The sequence below is a fragment of the Cheilinus undulatus genome, linkage group 4, assembly GCF_018320785.1.
Source record: "Cheilinus undulatus linkage group 4, ASM1832078v1, whole genome shotgun sequence".
Lineage (NCBI taxonomy): Eukaryota > Metazoa > Chordata > Actinopteri > Labriformes > Labridae > Cheilinus > Cheilinus undulatus.
Genome location: NC_054868.1, coordinates 45,783,271 through 45,805,048, shown reverse-complemented (window position 1 = coordinate 45,805,048; position 21,778 = coordinate 45,783,271). Strand labels below are relative to the sequence as shown.

At 37.5% G+C, this 21,778-nt stretch overlaps 1 protein-coding gene and 1 long non-coding RNA gene across 3 annotated transcripts; one reads left to right on the top strand and one right to left on the bottom strand.

Moving 5' to 3' along the window:
* Nucleotides 1-10,865: 10,865 nt before the first annotated feature.
* Nucleotides 10,866-16,383, bottom strand: LOC121507741 (epidermal growth factor receptor kinase substrate 8-like). 2 transcript variants are annotated; one of them, XM_041784075.1, is made up of 7 exons: nt 16,303-16,383; nt 16,024-16,235; nt 13,848-13,917; nt 12,555-12,663; nt 12,322-12,462; nt 12,096-12,233; nt 10,866-11,284 (listed from the first exon to the last, which is right to left on the bottom strand). In XM_041784075.1, exons 2-7 carry the CDS (start codon nt 16,115-16,117, stop codon nt 11,279-11,281), a joined length of 558 nt encoding a protein of 185 aa, XP_041640009.1. In that variant the 5' UTR covers nt 16,118-16,235; nt 16,303-16,383; the 3' UTR covers nt 10,866-11,278. The 2 variants fall into 2 exon arrangements, with proteins under 2 accessions (XP_041640009.1, XP_041640010.1); XM_041784076.1 differs by lacking the exon at nt 16,303-16,383 and adding an exon at nt 14,788-14,852 and having other exon boundaries at nt 16,024-16,139.
* Nucleotides 16,384-19,191: 2,808 nt separating this feature from the next.
* Nucleotides 19,192-21,637, top strand: LOC121507742. The gene is made up of 3 exons (XR_005991748.1): nt 19,192-19,324; nt 20,782-21,028; nt 21,140-21,637. It is a non-coding gene; the product is annotated as an uncharacterized LOC121507742 (long non-coding RNA).
* The last annotated feature ends 141 nt before the right edge of the window (nt 21,638-21,778 follow it).

Below are 21,778 nucleotides of genomic sequence, written 5' to 3'. Positions count from 1 at the left end.
TGATCACACTGGAGCTGAACAAGGTAACCGTCTGACAGACGTAGATTTTTTTATTATTTTCACAGAGTTTACTTTCACAGGTAATGAATAACAACATTTTTGAAATGATTTATCATTATTTCTGTTCATGTGATTTCAGACGTTTAGTGTGAATCAGCCCCACCTGTGTCAGGTACCAAGACATCAGACCTCATCAGTGAAAAAAGGAGGAAGGTCCATGAGAGGGGGAAACAACTCAGTCAAACCTCGCCTATCCTCTCTTAAGAATATGAATGGACTCTAAGGACTGTGCGTGAGTCATATCCAAATATGTGGACTCTTGTGTATGTGGTTGCTTGTTGTGCTTTTACATCTTTTACCTGTATCTTTAGCTGTAGGTCCTTTATTTCTGAACATGTTTTGTATTCATATTTGTGGTCTGTGTCACTCATAACTACTAAATGCTGTGTAAAAGTAGATTTATTTAGCTAGCAGCCACTCACAGGCTCTAATTATTGTCCTGTTTAGTGCCAATCCAGATTTTTATTTCACTCGTGGTGTTTGTCAGTTTAGCCATAATTCTCCTGACAGTGAATTACTGGAGTTCATAACATTAATAGAGTAACACTGTATTGCATTGTTCTATGAAGATATCAGACTGAGCCTTAAAGCCAGTTTAATGTTACTTTTAAGTATGTTTGGCTTTGTTTTAACTCAGACTACTACGATTCATTTTAAAAGTGCAGGTTAATATTATCTTTAATATCAAAACATGTTTGTAATAAATGGATCCTATTTTTAAAGCTGTTGCAAGTCATGTTTGACAAATTTTAGCATGTAATGAAAACAAAGTTTTAATAAATGTCTTGTGTCTATTGCAGCTTTGACTCTGTTTTTATTTTACAGGTAAAGTGACTTTAGAATGCAGTGTTGATGCAATTAGGATTTGAAGTTCAATGTCTTTGTACTATTCTCTTTGTTTACAGGTAAACCTTGTACAGCTAATGTTAAAACAAAACTTAAGTGTAAAATTTCCTACAGCAACATACTGTAGGGAACATTTAACGTTTATTACCTGGCAATTGGAGTTGCCAGGTAAATTCTGTAGTTTTAGATCAATACAAGAACATGCTGTAAATTGGATTACAGTTAGGTGTTGTTTCTGTAAAACAGCTACAATAAACAGCTGTAATTCTAATACAATATTTAACTGTAGATAAATAGCTGTAAATGACTGTAATTTCTTTTACAGTAACAAACAGCAATTTTACAGGACATTATTGGCAACTTTTCTTGCCAGGTATTTACTGTAAATTCTACAGTCAATTTGTTAGTGTTTGCTAGTGACCTGTATGACGGGAGTGCATCAGACAAGGCAATAACAGCAGATTGTGGAGTTCTCCAACATCTACACGCAAGTGATATGGTAATGGCAGATAAGGGCTTCACAATTGGGGACATTTTGCCAGAAGTAGTTTTGCTGAACATCCCATATTTCCTTGTCAATGGACAGTTCACACAGGAAGAAGTGAAGAAAAACAAACTCACCTCCATTGCCATGACCATATTCCATATCAGTTCAGAAAAAACATTAGCAAGATTTTGAAAGTATGTGTGTGTCTTACAAACCTACAAACAGCCATTTTTGGTGAAATTTCATGATTTAAATGAATGGTTTGAAAAAGAAATGAACTCAAATTCATGTCTGAACTTTGAAGACTTTTATTAAAGCAATATTGAATTGAAGTGCTGCTCTTCTTTATACCCTGAAACATTGGTAGAAAAAATGTTGTGTAGTGCCAAAGCTTCATCATTAATAACAATAATGAAATAGAGCTGAAAATCTTTTAGCATCTTCAATTTGTTACAACTCTGACAGGATTTTTGGTAGGAAACAATCTTTGCAAAATGTTTCCAGAATATCAATGTTTTCAGCCCATGTTGTGTCTTTCAGCACTGGCAGGATGACAAGGTCAAGAGGGGACAACACAGCCAGGTGACAAATGTTGGCTCCGGTCAGGTGTAGGTTGCCCTGGATCTGATGCCAGTAGTGTGTGTGATGTTTTTTATTTTTTTATTTTTTTAGCGTCATGGAACCCGTCACTTCATCCAACTGCAGAAAGAAGTCCCTACTTTCCGCTGCCTGGCGGATAGACTTGGATTTGGCTGAGCAGGGACATTCACCTAGGGGTGGATAATATACAAATGTAACACAATTTTGGGAGTAACAACAATCAATTTACCAGCTAGAATAGTGTAGTTAGGTCAGAAAATGACATTATTTTACTGAAATGCTGCCTTTAAGACAACACATGCCACATATTGATATCCAAAATCTAAGTAATTGATATCAAAATCTAAGTAGTCTCATCATGATCTCAATATAGTGCTACTGTATACTATAGGGCTGGGTGATATGATTCAAATCAATATATTGATTATTTCAAACTTGCACCTGGACTGAAATTAATATGAAATGAAAACAGTCCATATACAAGCTCATAAAACGTTGCGACACGTGAGCTTGTAGATCACCTGTTTTCAATCAAAAAGTTCTAAAAGATGTACAGTTCATTGAACCAACTCTGTATTATACTTCACTGTACAATGGTGGCATACTAAAAAGTGAAAATATCCAATCTACAAGCTCACCATTGTACAGGGTTGATTCAATAAACTATACAAAATCTAGATTTTTTCTTATGTGGTTCATTTATATATATAATATAGGAAATACAAAAAAATATTTTTAATCAAAGTTCAATTATTTGAGATTAGGGTCAGTTATTGGTCCCAAATTTCTGTTGAAGTTTATTTTCTATCCATTTCCAATTCCATCTCAAAAAATATTATGAAAAAGTTCAATATTTTTTGTCACTCTTTTCTGAAAGTGAAACCCATTTATTATATAGACTCATTACACAAAGAGTGAAATATTTCAAGCCTTGATTCCTTGAAATGTCAATCATTATAGCTTATAGATAAGAAAACCCAAAATTTAGTGTCTCAAAAATTTGAATATTACTTAAGATCAATAAAAAAAGGATATTTTAAACAGAAATGTCAGGCTTCTGAAAAGTATGCTCATTTCTATGCCTTCAATACTCGGTTGGGCCTCCTCTTGCATGAATTACTGCATCAATGCGGCGTGGCATGGAGGCGATCAGCCTGTGGCACTGCTCAGGTGTAATGGAAGCCCAGGTTGCTTTGATAGTAGCCTTCAGGTCATCTGCATTGTTGGGTCTGGAGTCTCTCATCTTCTGGAGTCTCTCATCTTCCTCTCAGAATCAAGTACAGTAACACCATGGTCATTGAACCAGCTTTTGGTACCTTTGGCAGTACGGGCAGGGGCCAAGCGGTTATTTATATATATATATATATGAAGTTAAATATCTAGGGGTGGTTATAACAAAAGACATGAAAGCCAGAGAACAACTGAACTTTGAGACTGTCATTAAAAAAGTAAACCCAATCTTACTTCTTGGTTACGAAGAGATCAGTCAGTTTTTGGACGAGTTCTGATTTCTAAAATAGAAAAACTTCTCGATAAACATATCCTGCTTTTTCATTGGCTATGTCAGAAAATGTAATTAAATCAATTAATCAAATTATTGTTAACTTGGTGTGGAAACCAAACATCATTATATTAGGAGAAATGATGTAGTTAAGCCATTAAAGGTGGTGGTTTAAATGTAATTGACTTTGAAGCAATGAATGGTATGATAAAACTAAAATGGCTTCAACAATTAATCCGGAATAGTAATGGTATTTGGTACAATCTTTCTACTGAAATATTCAGTAAGTGTGGTGGCATTGAATTTCTTTTAAAATGTGATTTTTGTGTTTCAAAACTCCCAATTAAATTGTTAAAATTTAATCAGCAAATCCTTCTCTGCTGGAAATTAGCCTTTAAGCATAATTTCCCTCCCCATAACTCATCAATATGGAATAACAGGTATATATTGTCTAAGAGGAAACCTTTATTTTATTATGACTGGTTGGAAAAAGATATTTGGTCTGTTGTCCACTTGATGGATTCTGAAGGGAAGCTTCTCAATCACAATAAGTTTCTTAATAAATTCAATATGGAATGCACCAGAAAACAATATTTAACAATTACAAAAGCAATACCTGATGCAATGACGAATATGATAAAAGGCATGCTATCATATGATCAGCTACTACCACTTATGCCTTTGCCTTTTATTAATGATTTAAACTTTACAGAAAGGAAATGTACAAATAAAATGATAAGAGCTGCTGTCGCAAATTAACTTTTTCCTCCCTCGCTTAAAAGGAGAAATCTTGTACAAAAGTTCTCAGAGGAACAAATGTCAAGAATTAGATCTAGATACTTTTCTCTTCCAGTTTTACCCTAAGCTAAAGAAACTCATTTTATGACATTCAATGATATTTAGCCCTCTAATGAACTTCTTAGACAAAGATTAAATATTGAAAAAAAAAGATTATACATTTTGCCTATCTGAAATTGAAACCTTGGAACATTTCTTTTTGGAGTATATATATAAAAGAACCTTCTGGGAATCTGGTCAAAAGTGGATATCTGAAAGACACTCAGATTCACCCAATCTAAGTTATGATCTCATTAAATTTGGTGTGTTGATGGAGGATAGAAAAAGGGAAAACATGTAAAAAACCATTATTATTCTGGCCAAACAATATATACAAATGTGGTTTTATAAAGATTAGACCTTTATTTTGTGTCTTCATAAATGAGTTCAAAAAACTTCAAAAAATAACTGAAATACATTTAAAACTAAACAAGCTTTGGATGTCAACGATTCTTTAAATGCCTTAACCATGGATCAGACCTCTGATTTATTTTATTTATTGTCTTTTTTCGCCTTTCTGTTCTCTTCTCTCATGTGGTTCTGTTCTTTCTATGAAATGTTCCTTAGTCTGAAATGTTGACAATATGTTTTGTCATGGATGTAACTGCCAGACTGATTATGAACAAATAACAAAAAGAAAAAACCTTCTCGTCACTGTGTGTGCAGAGCACCATCTCCTGGACAAACTGAGTATAGCACATTAGCTCAACAGATATTGGTTCATTCAGTGACTTTTCCTTTTGATTTGTTTTAGTTTAGTTTTTAATAGTTTTAGTGTTGGTTTTAGTTTTTTACAGATAGATGTCAGGGCTGAGTGAGAGTCATACAGTTTTAAAAACATATTAAGACAGACTACTCCTCACTTACCATTTTATTTACTTAATGATGATGTTTTAATACAACTCTAATACAACTGTGTGTATATATACATACACACACACACCTCAAGTTAAACAAGTTGCATGAAGATAATTTAAGTTGCAACTTGTTCAACTTGAGTTGAAGAAACTGAATTGAAGTGATGTAATCAAATGAAGCTACCTTTTTGAGTAGAGCCACAATTTTCAGCTTAGAAAAATCATTATTCATAATTTAGTTGCACTGTGATGGTATGACGCAGTTTAATTCCATGTTCACACATTCTGCAAAGTACTTTACATTGAATGGATGACAGAGGCAATATTTTAGATTTGACAGAATTCTGTAATAAATACAAGTGAAAGTACACCCAAAAAGAATATAATGTTGTAGTTAATGCAATTCCAAGAGCTTTTGTAACTACAATCAAAGGATACTTATGTTATGAATCAACAGTTCCCCATCTGCACCCTCTGTTTATTCAAGACAGTCTTGTTTCAGATGAAAAGTTTAGCAAAAGCAAATCTCTAAGATCATTACTCTCAAAAGAGTGTTTCCCCTCACCCTTAAAAGGGAACTTTTTATTAGAAGGACACTCAAATATTGTTTCCACCTCTAGAAAAATTAGATGTAACTACAGTGGTGTGAAAAAGTATTTGCCCCCTTTCTGATTCCTGAGATTTTTGCATATTTATCACACTTAAATGTTTCGGATTATCAAACCAAATTTTATATTTCACAAAGACAACCCAAGTAAATGGAAAATGCAGTGTTTGAATGATTATCTAAAGTTTGTAGAGGGGAAAAATCCAAACCTATCTGTCCCTGTGTGAAAAAGTAATTGCCCCCTGAACCTAATAACTTGTTGTGCCACCCTTGGCAGCAATAACTGAAATCAAGCATTTGTGATAACGGGTGATGAGTGTTTCTCATCAATGTGGAGGAATTTTGACCCACTCTTCTTCACAGAATTGTTTAAAACTCAGCCATATTGGTGGGTTTTCCAGCATGAACTGCCATTTAAGGTCACACCACAGCATCTCAGTTGCATCTAAGTCCAGACCCTGACTGGACCACTCCAAAACCTTAATTTAGTTTTTCTTGAGCCATGCAGAGGTGGACTTGCAGGTGTATTTCGGGTCGTTGTCCTGCTGCATAACCCAAGAGCGCTTGAGCTTGAGGGCACATACTGATGGCCGGACATTGGTCTTCAGGATTTTCTGGTAGACAGCAGAATTCATTGTTCCATCAATCACAGCAAGTGGTCCAGTTCCTGAAGCAGCAAAGCAGCCCCAGACCATCACACTGACACCACCATGTTTGACTGTGGCATTATGTTCTTTTTATTAAATACTGTGTTATTTTTACGCCAGATGTAACGGGACTCAAACCTTCCAAAAAGTTAAACTTTTGTCTCATCAGTCCACAGAATATTTCTCCAAAAGTCTCGGGGATCATCAAGATGTTTCTTGGAAAATGTGAGACGAGCCTTTGTGCTCTTTTGGTCAGCAGTGGTTTTGGCCTTGGAGCTCTCCCATGGGTGCCATTTTTGCCCAGTGACTTTCTTATGGTTGAGTCATGAACTCTGACCTTAACTGAGGCCAGTGAGACCTACAGGTCTTTGGATGTGGTTCTAGGTTCTTTTGTGACCTACTGGATGAGTCGTGGTTGCACCACTGTTCCTTGTTTTCTCCATTTGTGGATAATGGCTCTGACTGTGGTTTGCTGGAGTCCCAAAGCCTTGGAAATGGCTTTGTAGCCTTTTCCAGACTGATAGATTCCAATCACTTTGTTTTTTTCATTTGTTCTTGAATTTCTTTGGCTCGTGGCGTGATGCGTTTCTTTCTGAGATCTTGTAGCCTACTTCATTTTGTCTGACAGCTTCTATTTAAGTGTATTTTTGATTCAACAAATCTGGCAGTTATCAGGCCGGGGTGTGGCCAGTGAAATTGAACTCAACTTTCCAAAAACTGGTTAATCACAGTTAACTCATGATTTAACAAGGGGGGCAATTACTTTTTCACACAGGGCTAGAGAGGTTTGGACCACCCCCCCCCCCCCAAAAAAAAATATTAAATAATTTTTCAAACACTGCATTTTCCATTTACTTGGGTTGTCTTTGTGAAATGTAAAAATTGGTTTGATGATCCGAAACATTTAAGAGTGATAAATATGCAAAAAACTCAGGAATCAGAAAGGGGCAAATACTTTTTCACACCACTGTATTTGAAATGTTCTATTCCACCTAAAGCCAAAGAAGTGCCCTTTAAAACAATGAATGAGATGTATCCATGTAGGAATTTTAAGCACCTGTGAGGGGGCTGGAAAGCATCTCCCTCACTGAGGTGATAGATCACACAAGCTGCAGAGACTGTTAACCTCAATTAATTAATACAGAATGTTATTTTATTTTGCCAACCCACCTAACTCTTCCTGCCTTCAAGGTTTACTTCCTGTGGGAGTCCAGCTGCCAATCACCTAGTTAAGTTAGGTTTGAGCAGGGAAGAGAGAGGAGGAGGGAGGGGGGAAGTTTATTTAGTTATATTAGTCTTTAGTTTACATTATTTGGGGTTATTTAGTTATGTAGATTCTGTATTGATTACTGATCTTTTTGCAGTGTGTTGATTAATTGTAAATATTAATTTGTAAATATAGGACAACAGATGTCTCACTGAGGGGGAGGGGTTAGAGTAGAGTGGGCCTCTGCTCAGCTTAAATAGGTAGCACCTGTGCGAGTGAGGGGTGAGTCAGATCCTGCAGTCTGCTGCTGCTGTGAGGGAGACAAGGATTCTGTTGTGCCATTCTGATGTCCTACAATAAAATAAGAAAACTTCAAAGCTTTGAACCTGCTGTTTGGGACCATCATTTATAAGTCTTCACTTTTGCCGGTCTCTGTCCAAGGTCAAGGTTCACTACCATCACAAATCTTACAGCACCTTAAGTTTAATATCCATTCAAATGAATGTACATTCTGCAAAAATGCTATTGAAACTCAGGAACACATTTTCTTTTCTTGTAATACTTCTGATTTATTTTGGAAAAAGTTTCAGAAATGGCTTTCTAATCATAACTTGCCTATGTCAACATTAACATATAATAATGTAAGACTTGGTGTACTTTTGGAGGATTCCAAGTTGGAATTCCTGTTTAATAACGCATTAATCCTTGCAGAACATTTTATTCATAAATGTAAGTTTATGAATGTTAATCCACACTTCCTGGTCTTTTTGAAAGAGCTTTCTATATTTTTTAATGCTTTAAAAGGTATCAAAGCTAAAAATGCACAGTGTCTTTATGAGCATTTGTTAGTCTTCTCCTCTGATAAGACCCCAGAAAATAGAAATTATAACAATTTTTTTTCTTCTGGGATTTGACTGTTTTTTTCTTCCCCCCTTTAACTAGCTATCTATGATTGTTTAGTTTTTCTTTTTCTTTGTTGTTTGTTTAATATAGTGTTCTGCTCAGTCTCAAAAGTGATTGTCTTTGGAACTTCATCTGCTTTTAAGATTTGTATTCACAAATAAAGACTCAAAACCAAACTTGTTCTGACCTTTTCATAGCTTCCTGGCTCTTTGACCCTTAGCCAGAACAAGACTTCTTGTCACTGTGTGCCCAGAGCACCACCTCCTGGACAAACTGAGTATAGCACATTAGCTCAACAGATATTGGTTCATTCAATGACTTTTCCTTTTAGAAAATACACATGAATTTACACAAAAAACATTTTTAAAGACTTTTTAACCAACTTGCTAATTTAAATGAAGTGCAATTTCAAGACCTGTACACATATGTTAATAATAAATAAATTGACTTAAAAGTCAAAATGAAGAAATAATTACAGAAATATGAAAATAGAAAAATATATAAGCAAATAAATAAGTCATGAAAGGTCAAAAAAGACAATGGAATACATCTATATTTCGAAATTTTTGCTTTTTTAAAATGTATTTATTTATTCCTGTATTTATTTAGTTATTTGTTTATTGCTATCCATAATTATTCCTGTATTTATTTCCACATTTATTATTTGTACTTTTGTCATTTTTGGTCCCCCATAGCGTGTGGCCACTTTTCTGTGGCATTAAATATTATTGTTGAAATGCCTTAAATCTGTGGGCATTTTGGAGATATTCATATGTTCACCTATATACACATAAATATACACAAATATATATACAAACGTGTACCGATTATACATATAAATACGAATATAAATATTAAAAACTTTAATATTACTGAATGATTTCAAGATCTACTTTAGACCTAGGACTGGCTCCTAGCATAAGTAGTAATAAATTAGCCTAGATACAGTGAGAGAAATGCATCATTGTAAATAATAAAGAAATTATAAAATTACAGTTTTTGACTTACTGAAATTGGTATCAAACCCATGCTGAAGTTTGGACATGGTTGTTGCAAAGAAATGGTGAGTCACACCATCACCAGCAGCTGGAATTCCTATGCAAACAAAACACACCGCACCAAACTCTAAAAGCTGAGTTTCTATGATTTGCTGAAGGGCTAAATTCTACAAATAATTCATTCCCATGATCTTAAAAGATTCCTCTGCAAGTTTGATTAGTTAGATAGAAAAGAAATGTACCTTTCATTGTTCATGTCAAAGGAGAGGCCGATTCAACATGAAACACCTTGTATAAAGAAAAGATAGCTCTGTCCCTTTCCTCTGCACTGTCTCCAAGATCCATGACCACACTGAAGGCTTTTCCATTTGCACGCTGATTTAAAATCTCCTCTCTGAACATTTTGGCCGTATCCATGGAATCTTGCTCTATTTTCCAATCTAAAGCAGTGAGAAAATGTTATTAAAAAAAAGTGTTAGAACTCACAAAGCTCCTCAACACCTCCCTGAAATTGTCTGTAACAGTGGTTCTCAACCTAGGGGTCGAGACCCTATTGGGGGTCGCGACACACTCAGAGGGGGTTGCCAGATACCTTGAAAAAGACTAAGAACATTTTTTAAATTACACTATTGCCATTTTACACCAATTTTACCAAATTTTAACCTTTTGTCATCACTTTCTGACACCAATTTTTACAATTGTAAGACTTTTTGCCACTCAAAACCCATTTATGTCCATTTTAAATGCTTTCCATTACTTTTTCTGCCTGTTTTGCCACTTATAACCCAATTTTTGCCACTTTCTGCCTTTTTTTGCCTCTGTGGACCTATTATTGCTTCTATCAACCCCTTTTTACACCCCTTTTTGCCCGTTCTAACTACAGTTAACCCATTTTTGCCAGTTTATATCCAATATTCATCCCATTCCACCCAATTTTCACAATTTTTTTTGTAGTTTAAAGCCATTTCAGCAACTTTTGAATTCCATTTTAGCCCCTTTAACCCATTTATGTTCATTCAAAATCCAATTTCACCACCTTTTTACCATTTCTTCTCTTAAATACATTTTAACTGGGCATTAATGTTCATCACCAAGCCAAATCAGTTCTCAGTTAATATTGTGATATACCTACGTATAAATTATAGTAATGAGGACATTTTGACAGAAGAGGGCGCAATATTGGACACTGTGTTTGTCACGTGTGTTGTCTGCAGCTTTTTTTTTGGCACTTTTAGCCCAAGACAAATTTCCTTCAGGACAAGAAATTTATCTTATCTGCCTCTGAAAAAATCAAGGACTCTGACTCTCCATGAGGTTAACTGTAGACTGAGTTCCCTTTTATTTTGATCTTTGAGTCCAGAGGAAAAAGACTTTTAATAAGCAGCTCACTGAAGATGCAGCAATGCCTCAGAAGGAATCTGTAAAGTCTCCTTTTTCTGGTTTTCATTGAGTAAAATATTGAAGCCATTCATTAAACTTGAATAAATGCAGCATAACAAGGGTGACTATGTCATGAATGATTTAAATGCCTATTACAGACTTCTGATGTTTCTGATGTGGATGTGCTCACTCACTGCTGACTGAAGCCCTTGGCATTGAGCCAGGCCTCCACCTCTGCAGATGGGGATTGGTAGTTCAGAGGGGTTGAGGTGTCAGCCGCACAGGGGACCAGTGGACGAGTCGATCCTCTTCTACCAGCCAACCGCTGAAGAAACTCATCGTTCACGATCAAGACTGAACAAAATAACATGGAAACATGAAAAAGTGTCATATTTTCCCATTCCAACTTCTTTGCTGAGTTTTCGTAACTTTACATAACCTTAATGTTCCATCTGTCACAATCACTACCAGCCAATCAGAGCAACAAAACATATGATGTATAGTAGGCATTCGCAGCCCTGGAGGCAAATTAACTACATAAGAGGTCAACGGGCAGCCATTATCATGTCAGCACATGATTATTCACTGAAAGTGAAGCCAGTTGGTAAATTAAAGTCTTCCTGAGATCAGTCAGGAGAAAAACAATTTTATTCCACCAATAAAAGCCTTCAGTGTGGTTCTTTCCTCTTCTTTAAATAAAGAAATGTTGTCCAGTTCTGACTAAACTGAACTGTGGCCCGCTGTTAAAGCTAAATAGCATGTGACCAGAGTGCTCAGTGTAAATAGGACACAAGTCATTCCCCTGTTTAAAATGATTATACTGGTAAATAAACTTTAAAATGACCATTTTAAGGTGAAAAAGCTACATATTGTTGCTTTAAATGACATGGAATTGGCTTTACTGTCCGTCTGTCTCCTTAATCTCCTCCTGGAGTCACAGTCCCTCCTACCAAAGTCTCTTCTAGTTCACCATCTCTCCACCAGGTGTCCCACTTTCCCCTAACCTCCATCTACATGCCACATCTTCGAATAATCAGCCATGCTGTTTCCTGCTCTCCCCTTGTTTATCTAGTTTGTTTGTACCAGGTTTGTCTGATTCCTCTTTAGTTTATTTTGCAAACATAAAATGCTACGGCTGATGTCTAACATGTGAGAGTCCCTTTACTTTGCCACCGTCTTCTCCCTGCAGTGTTGTTGAAGGTAAAACCATGCTCTGTGGTCGCAGCAGGCTCACAGGACCGGTCCCATCTGGACTTGGAGGAGCATAGGAAAAGGACCTTTTTGGAGGGGCGAGGGGTACTTTCTGTTGAAGAGCGGAAGTGTAAAAAAGATTAATAAAGCAATGGAAGGCATGAACAAACACCTCTTATGTGGTTGTGTCTGTGTTGTACCTTTGACTCTCTGCAGACCACCGGGCTGTCTCTCCCTGTGTGATTCAGAGCCGACAGAGGCTCCAGGATGTTAAAGGGAACAAATCCAATCTGGTCAAAACGATTACGACATTTCCACCACCGTTTGGAGGACTCGATTACCTGAAAAAGATCACACCTCACAAGTCAGGTCATTTTAAATAGAGGTTATGTCACAGCAGGGTTGTTATCCTTTCACTCTTCTCTGCGTTTACCTCGAGTGTTTCTCCTTGGAGCACCGAAAGCTCGCTGCTGTTCCTCGCCACAAAGTCGTAACTGCAGCAGTAGAGCCGTTCACCTTCAGGTGGAAGTGTGGTTTCGTCTCTGGAAGAGAAACGACACCAGAACATAAGAAAACAGGCAGGATTACTATTCTATCATGCAATCCAAATAAAAACCAACATTTCAGGTGTTGAAACTGACACATTTTACCATTTCATGAAAAATATGAGCTAATTTTGAATTCAATGTAACCAACATATCTCAAAAGGGAGGGACAGGGTTTACCATTGTGTAGCATCTCCTCTTTTAACAACAGTCTGTAAATATCTGGAGAAGTGAGGAGACTGGATTGCTGGAATTTTGGGAGAGGAGTGTTGTCCCATTCTTGCCTGATCTAGGATTCTATCTGCTTAACAGTCCTGGGTCTTCTTTACTGGATTTTGCCTTTTCTATTGTTGAAAAGTCTGAACTGCAGGCAGGCCAGATCAGGACCCAGACTCCTCTACCGTTTAGCCATGCTGTTGTGAATGTCTTGCTGAAATAGTCACGGTCCTCCCTGGAAGGGACGTCCTCTGAATGGGAGCATATGTTACTCTAAAACCTCTCTCTACTTTTCAGCATTGATAGTTCCTTTCCAGATGTGAAAGCGGCCAGCACCATAGGCACTAACGCAACCTCATACTATCAGAGATGCAGACTTTTAAACTGTTCCAGGACAATAAGCTCCTCTTTAGTCCACAAGACAAAAAAGAACTGTCGAATTCAGATTCATCTGGTCACAGAACAGTTTTCCATTTTGCCTCAGCACAGCCAACTGTGTAGACAGAATGATTTCTGGAAGTGTTCCTGAGCCCATGCTGTTATTTTTAGTACAGAATCATGCCTGTTTTAATGATGTGGCCTTTGAGGGCCCCCAAATCACCGGCATTGCAGTACTGACCTTCAGCTGAGAGACTCTAGATCTCTGAAATGCTCCTTATATACCCAGTCATGTTTCTGATGTGTTGCCAGTTAACCTAATTAGTTGCCAAATGCTCCACCAGCTATTTTTCAATGTTACTTTCCAGCCTTTTGTTGCACCATCCCTGCTTTTTTCAGATGTTTTGCTGCCATCAAATTCAAAATGAGCTAATATTTTTTCATGAAATGTCTCATTTTCAACATCTGACATGCTGTTTATGTTCTATTGAGAATAACATTTGGTTTATGAGATTTGGCAATCACTGACTTCTGTTTTTTTTCACATTTTTCACATTGCCAAAACTAGATTAAAATAGAGCGAGTACTTGATTTTCTGAAAGATGTCCACAAACTCTTCCTCCGGTGGAGGACAAGCTTTCATGGTCAGCAGGTCGTCTGCACACTCAAACATGGTTGTCAAAGGAGAGATAACAAATGGCAGTAAAACATAGAAATCTAAAATGTTTATTTGTTCTACATACATATAAAAGACACTAATGTTAATCCAGCAAGGTCACTGTATCCTGATATGCAGGGCACCTTTAGACACAAGGACATTAATGATGAGTTTAGTTATTTTCAATTTCAGCTGTGACAGAAATAGAGAGCAGCTGCAGCTCACTCAAATATACAGTTTGAACACACTGAAGTTTCTCAAGTCTCTGTGGAGTCTCAAAAAGATGCAAAAGTTACATTTATGGCCCATTCAGCACTGCTTATTCTCAAAAACCAAGTATAAAAATAGTTTGCTGACATACAGCAAGACGTTGATCACCATTAACAATGGTGAAGCAGTGCCTGCACAGGAGCTTAGTGTTTTTCTTTTGTTTTTTCTTATTTTTTTTCAAGCAGCCAATCTTACAGGGGTATTTCAGGATTTTTGAAGTTGGGAGGTATAAGGTACTTGGCTATAGTAGTGGCATTAGGGTCCAGTGATTTCTCTCAAAGTTGCTCCTGTTGTTATTACGAGCTTAGAGAGGTCCGGTGCATAGTGGCTGTCGATGGGATTGTTTTATCTGCGTAGTTTAACGAGTTTTACGTAAAAATGGGCCAAGTAAATATGTTGGCTTGCCTGAACGCTGTATCCAAAACATACCAAGTGATTCATTTCTTCCAAAAAACCCCCTCTGTGTCAGGCACTAATTTACTGATATCCTCTGATCAGCTATGTGGGTCTGCAGGCTTCTACAGGGATAATAACACCACACCAAGCTAAAACAAAGACAATATGAGTGATTTTGACTTGAGCTGAGTTACTGTGATTACCAGAGGATATTTGTATGAACCGGAGTACACCGAAGAAGAACTTATTCAGATGGATAGTCAGCAGGCTGAAAGAGAGAGCAGATAAACTTCAATTTGAATTTTTGAACAGGAAAAATCCTGAGTATGGGTTTGCATTTTCCACACCTACACCGACAGGTAACTCAGACACCCACCAAGCCACCACTCTCTGCTGTTTGTCTTCAGCTTGAAAGGATCTTTATGGCATTATGAAAGAGGCAATCTTTAGACAGTAGCGTCATGAACAAGGTTTGCAATGCTAGAATCCCAAAGAACCACAAAGTATGACCCGCCCTACTCGGCCTCAAAATGGCCTACCCTCATATTCTTACCCAACCAATGTATCAATGCACATCATGTTATGTTTTCACTGGTCTGACAACCTAAAAGTATTACACATTTTTGCAGTGAAGGGTAGGGGTAGTAATAGTAATCAGTAAATTTGTCCTTTGCATTGAAAAGACTGTTAAATCATCTCTACCTTTGTTATTAAATTAAGCATTAACAATTGCAGTTGTGTTCAAATCTAAATTATATTGTCATAAATGCTAATTCAAGCCAAATAGTTGCGCTTTTGGTTGAATACGTAACTTTAATTGTTTACTTTCTCTAAGATTATCCAGCAGTTTGTGAATTTGCCTTCTGGCTGGTTAAAGTGGCCCTATCTGGAGCCAAAGTCCTCTATCCAGGGTCAAATGTTTCATTTTAAACCATGACCATGAGGAAGTTTGACACTGAATTAAGCTTTAAAAACTCCTTCAGTTTGCTCTTTTATTAGCTGAATCTTCCATATCACTGGGTTTTAATAGACATAATGTATCTCCGGCTCCAGTCACCTCCCTGTCATGCTTCATGTTCATTTTGGCAGCGTGAATCACTCGAAGGCTTTTTTGGCAGCCTGCCTGCTGGCTCTCTTCCAGTATGGACAGTAACGTGTCAATAACCGGCTTTTGTCTCCACATTCCTGCATCTGCTCTTCACCTTGAGCCTTAAACTAGCATCCACTCAGAGATCTTTGTCATTGAGAGGCTATAATTATGTTTAATCCACCTGCAGCTGCTCCACTGGGCAGTTTTCCAAATCTTAAGCTGGTCTTAAACTTCTCATCTGGCCACTGTGCACATTACTGTAGTCTACTTCGGTTCAGCTCTGTGTTTCTTTCACCCTTAACAGTTTAGATGAAGGAGTGAAGTGACAACATTTAAAATCAGCCCTCACCATCTTGATCTTTCTTCTTGCTCTTTCTACTCTTCTTCTTCCGCCGTTGGCTGAGAATACTCTGAGCCTCAGCCGTCTGCTGCAACTGGGCCATAAATCGCTCCTTCAGACGTGACTCAGACCTGGGTCTGTCTCCTCACACATCACTGCTGGCTGCGTTTGACCCGCCTTTAACCTTTCACCCCAGGAATGTAAACATCCGCGCAGTAGGACTACGGGAGGAAGTTGTGGTCAAACTTAGAAAAACATAAGCTAAAGTCAAGTTGTCAAAAAACTCACTCAAGCTTTCAGACAATCCGCTGTCGGCTCGCACACTCACTCCGCCATCTCAGAGAGAGAGTATGAGTGTGTGGTTCTCTCCTGTTGATTGACAATGTTAGTTATAACTGGTTCCATAGCAGGCCGAAGTTCGGGAAATAAAGTCATAAGTCATCCATTAAGTTGTACACATGCTGACTGCCCCACAACTCCACAACTCTGCTGGGGTATTATATGATGAAAGGATAAAGTCCCTTTTTTCACCCCTATATGAGACGTTCTCACGGTGGCACAGCGGCAAGGTGCGCGTCTCTTAATCCGAAGGTCGCGAGTTCGCGGACGCCTAGTGGCTCGCTATGATATTTTTTCATTTCACTTTTTTGGAATTGTTCATACAATACCAAATCTCCTTGATAAGCCAAACAAGCCAACAAAAACAATGTGTGACATTTCACTTTTAATTGTGGAAGAAATCAAAAACACTTTACAGTCAGTGACTGACTGAACATCCTAGTGCATAGAAATCACACAATTTATCAGGTCACAAGCTAAAGTGCTGCTAACTAGTGGCAAAACTACAAAACTGAAGTAAAACAAAAACACCATCAAATCTACATTCATTTTTTACTCAACAAGCCATAATTCACTTCACCCAGCTCTTGAGAGCATCAAATTACCGGGATAAATGACAAGGGCAATAATTCAAAGACATCAGAGAAAAGATGAGACAGTAAAAAACAAAAGCTGCTTCAAGTTGACATAGCTAGATTTTAGCTGATACCCATATCAAGCCAGGGATACAAGCACTTAGCACACTTAGTAAGTAGTTCAAAGATAAACAAAGAAAAAGATAAAGTCACTCCGTTGGTCCACCCTAAAACTCCACTCATTTTTGCTACATTTGACCAATACAGGCCCATATTTACCACCTAGATATCTAGATATCTGTGGAAATTGCAGATCTGCCATTACCAGTAATCAACTCTTCAAGCTAATATCTTCCTTTTAAACAGTCACACAGACATGAGAGTTTTAGGGCATCACAATCAAATCATCAGTACTGAATCAAGACAAAGTTGGACATGATCATTTATGTACACAAATGTCCTCATGGAGGCAACCTTTTCTATATATTCGTTTGATTTCATTCTTTTACAGACTTCAATCAAAGAATAAAGAAAAAATACTGCAGGGTGTATGAGGATCATTCAAAATCTCTAAACTATTTTACAATTTTACTACAGCTCTCTGGAGTGATGTTGGCCATGTCAGTTGTCCTCCTGTGCTGATTTGGTGTATATTGTCATGTACCTTTTTAGATCAACATTGACCTCAAGTAGTACGTTATTTAAGCTTGTTAGCACTGAATACTGAGTCAATCTGTAAATTGTCTTTCTACTGGCTGCCTAGTGTACCCAGTCTTTCATTTTATTGAGTGACCATGTTAGCTGTAACTTTCAGTTGATGACATCTGGCGTTATTGTAGTTACAACAGATAATGAGAGGCATAGAATCCATGTTGCGTTAAGTCCAGTGTGATGTTTCAACAGAAATTTATATTTTCTCCTACTTCTCACCTGCTTTGTTTTATTTTAGCAAATGTTATTTGCCTTGTTTTTCACAATTAAGAGTTGCATGGAGATTTTTTACACATCTGTTGACCGCTAAATGCAAAACAATGCATCTGCATATGCACCAATTCCGAGAAATACATCATGTTTCTGTTCAGATGACTTTCAGGAATTCAATGCAAATTGCAAATTCATTTTACAATGTTTCCCCATGCTTTGAGAAATTACTGTTCTTAATTAATTTTCTAAACATTTTAAAAGTCTACATTTAAAATTCAATCATTCATTTTTGAAAATAGATTTCTTCAAATATCTTCTTTTTTTTTTTTTTCATTTAAGACTTTAATTCATAACATCCCAGCAGATGCTGGCATGCTGCAGGAACTGTTTTAAGATACAATTCATTATTTGGGACACTTTTAATCAAACGCCATCACATCCAGCGGAAAGCTGGAAAATCACGTGTTATCACCTTTTAAATCTCGCAAGGTTGTTAAGCTGTGACGTAACCGCTCCCTGGAACTCTACTTCTGGGTTAGAACACCATTTAAAAAATGAAGAAATAAATAGGGAAATATGAAAATATATAAATAAGCATATAAATAAATAAATGAATCATGAAAGGTCCAAAAAAGACGAAAAAAATATATCAATATTTCCACATTTGTGCTTTTTTAAAGTCATTTCATGGGGTACTGCAGTTATTTATTCATTCATTTATTTCTACCCATAAATATTTCTGTATTTATTTTAAGTGGTGGTAGTGGATGGAGTTGTGAGTAGCTAGCCTCCGCCAGGCTACTTTGAGATTGGCAAATGCAATATGTTTTTTCCAAATGTAAAAGGTGGACTCAGTGTAGCAGTTCCCATTTCAGCATATATTTGGGTCATTGAGCTCGTCTGCGGACTCAGTTTACGGTTTTGCACAGAGTACATCGAGCACAGCTGCACGTCCCAGCTCCCCCTCTTCAGCTGCAGTTTTTCAACCGCAATATCGCATCTGTACCGTACCTTCTGTTTGGAGAGTCCCCATCATCCTCCACCGGGACGCGAACACGCAACCTCTTACCCCGCAGACGAGCGCCAATGCCACTACACCACCAACAGTCCACCTGTATCACGTGGGAACACGGAGGTCTTTTATCCTTAAATTTTTTTTTTTTTTTTTTTTTTAAATTCATAACACCCCGGCAGATGCTCGCATGCTGCGCTGGCGAATTGATTAATTCGATTTGATTAATTCATAGAATTAATTATTTGTGACGCTTTCAATAAAATGCAATTCGGTTGTTAAGCTGTGACGTAATCTCCCTGGAATTCTACTTCCGGGTCCAAACGCCCTGCCGGCTAAAATGCCTCAATGCTGTGTGCCAACGTGTTTCAATCGATCGGAGACAAAACAACCACACAGCTGTCATTCTACCGCTTTCCTTGCAACGAAAATACAAGAGGAAATGGCTGCAGTTAATAAGGTAAGTTATATACAGTCTATTGTTACAATTTGGAGTAAAGCTTCAGCACTAGCGTTAGCCTCCGCTCCGCTAATGTTAGCGGAGGCTAACGCTAACCGAGTAGTGTTTACGTCTTTACCCCCGGCTGTTAAGAGAGATGACTTACTGAAGGCTTTATATCAGCTACAACCAGACAATCTGCATTATCCTCTGTATTTTTGGCTTATCTAAATGGGTTATTACGTGATTAAGCATGCTTAGGTTACATATATTCCTATTATTATATTATGACTGGTGTTTTAGCATCGTCTTATTAAGGATGACACATGAGTTCATACGGCAGTGTTCCTATCCGTTATTAACTAACGAAAACTAGCTTAACTGTGGCTAAAGCTGGCTAATGTTAACGTTATGTATTGAGGCCATCTGTCTGCAGAGAGCTCTAAACTTGTCTTAATGATCTTAAAAGGTATTGTGATTGCTCTGTAGTTTAGTAAATGTCCGAATGAACAGAAACACGCAATGTTTGTGGCACAGTGCATTGTTTTCACTGTTACGTAACATGAATGATACCAGGCGTGAAAATCACGAGGGAAGAGAAGTTGATGCAGTGATGTTTACAGGCACTTGTCCTGCGTTTTTACGCATCCGCTGGCTGCGGCTTCATGGCAGGTAAGGCACTGCGTCTGCACCTGTAAACCTACGCAGATCGCTGAGTTTATGCCTGCCTGCATGACTCGTAGCGCTCATTTTGTGTCTGCAGATTTCAGGAATTTCATAAACATCTCTGATTGACCCGATAGTTTTACAGAACACCGTCAGGCTTCACGATTCAAGTCCTGTTTTGGTGCTTTCTCCCCCTCTCTCTCCCTCGCTCTTTTCCGCGTACGCACGTTACACATTGAATTATAAATTTTCTAACATTCAGCGCACTGATGTCTTGATTGCAGCGTATTTTTCAAAATATTTAGCACTTATATTGATGAACTGATACCAATTAAATAGAAACACCTTATTGCCACGGACAGTGACAGAGACTAAGTAGGTCAAAGTTCATCATCATACAGACAGGAATCAACATACAAGCAGCTTTGTCCCTTAAAATGTATTCTCCAAGTCAGTGGATGGTCTTAAAAGGTCATATTTTTATTTTATGGTGGATGAAATGACAAAAAATGTGCAAAAATTGAAAGTGAACACCCTTTTGAAAAATAGACCATATTCCTGTTATCTAAAGGTTCAGCTTTCAGACATCATCAGACCGCTGAACCATGAACTCAATGATTGTTTAACCATTTAGTTAGTGAAATTGAACTCAGTTTGTTTGGTCTACTACACTGCAGAATAAATAAGCTGCTGATTAAAATAATTGCTATGTAATTTTGTACAGCAAGGAGAAGGCCTCATTCATTACCCCTAATTGATGTAGTAAAATCTGTATGATGTAAAAAAATATATATTTGATCATTTCCTCCCAGGTTTCTGTCATCAGGATGTTAACAGAGGAGGACAAGCTGTGGCAGCAGTCTTACCTATCCTACCAGAGTTTAAGCCACAGTCTCCCCTGAACCAGTTGGCAAGAACCACGGTGGAAACCAAATCTGCAGATTGGTCATCATGACCTGTAATTCATCAGAGGAGGGTCTTGCAGCTTTCTCCTCAAGCTTCTACATCTTCAGCCTGGGGTATCAGGAGCAAGCTCTGATCACACTGGAGTTGAACAAGGTAACTTTCTGACAGAGGTAGAATTTTTTTTTTCCAGATTTTACTTTCACAGGTAATGAATAACAACATTTTTGAAATAATTTATCTTTATTTCTGTTCATGTGATTTCAGACGTTTAGTGTGAATCAGCCCCACCTGTGTCAGGTACCAAGACATCAGACCTCATCAGTGAAAAAAGGAGGAAGGTCCATGAGAGGGGGAAACAACTCAGTCAAACCTCGCCTATCCTCTCTTAAGAATATGAATGGACTCTAAGGACTGTGCGTGAGTCATATCCAAATATGTGGACTCTTGTGTACGTGGTTGCTTGTTGTGCTTTTACATCTTTTACCTGTATCTTTAGCTGTAGGTCTTTTATTTCTGAACATGTTTTGTATTCATATTTGTGGTCTGTGTCACTCATAACTACTAAATGTTGTGTAAAAGTAGATTTATTTAGCTAGCAGCCACTCACAGGCTCTAATTATTGTCCTGTATAGTGCCAATCCAAATTTTTATTTCACTCGTGGTGTTTGTCAGTTTATCCATAATTCTCCTGACAGTGAATTACTGGAGTTCATAACATTAATAGAGTAACACTGTATTGCATTGTTCTATGAAAATATCAGACTGAGCCTTAAAGCCAGTTTAATGTCACTTTTAAGAATGTTTGGTTCTGTTTTAACTCAGACTACTATGATTCATTTAAATATGCAGCTTAAAATGAGCTTTAATATCCAAACATGTTTTTAATGAATGGATCCTATTTTT

Excerpts from the sequence above, each read along its gene's own strand:
- LOC121507741 (XM_041784075.1), bottom strand. The coding sequence starts at position 16,117 with ATGGCCCAGTTGCAGCAGACGGCTGAGGCTCAGAGTATTCTCAGCCAA. Across the intron at positions 12,664-13,847 it reads GACATCTTTCAGAAAATCAA|AGACGAAACCACACTTCCAC; the intron begins GTACTCGCTCTA and ends TTTCTCTTCCAG. Across the intron at positions 12,234-12,321 it reads TGGTCTGCAGAGAGTCAAAG|AAAGTACCCCTCGCCCCTCC; the intron begins GTACAACACAGA and ends GCTCTTCAACAG.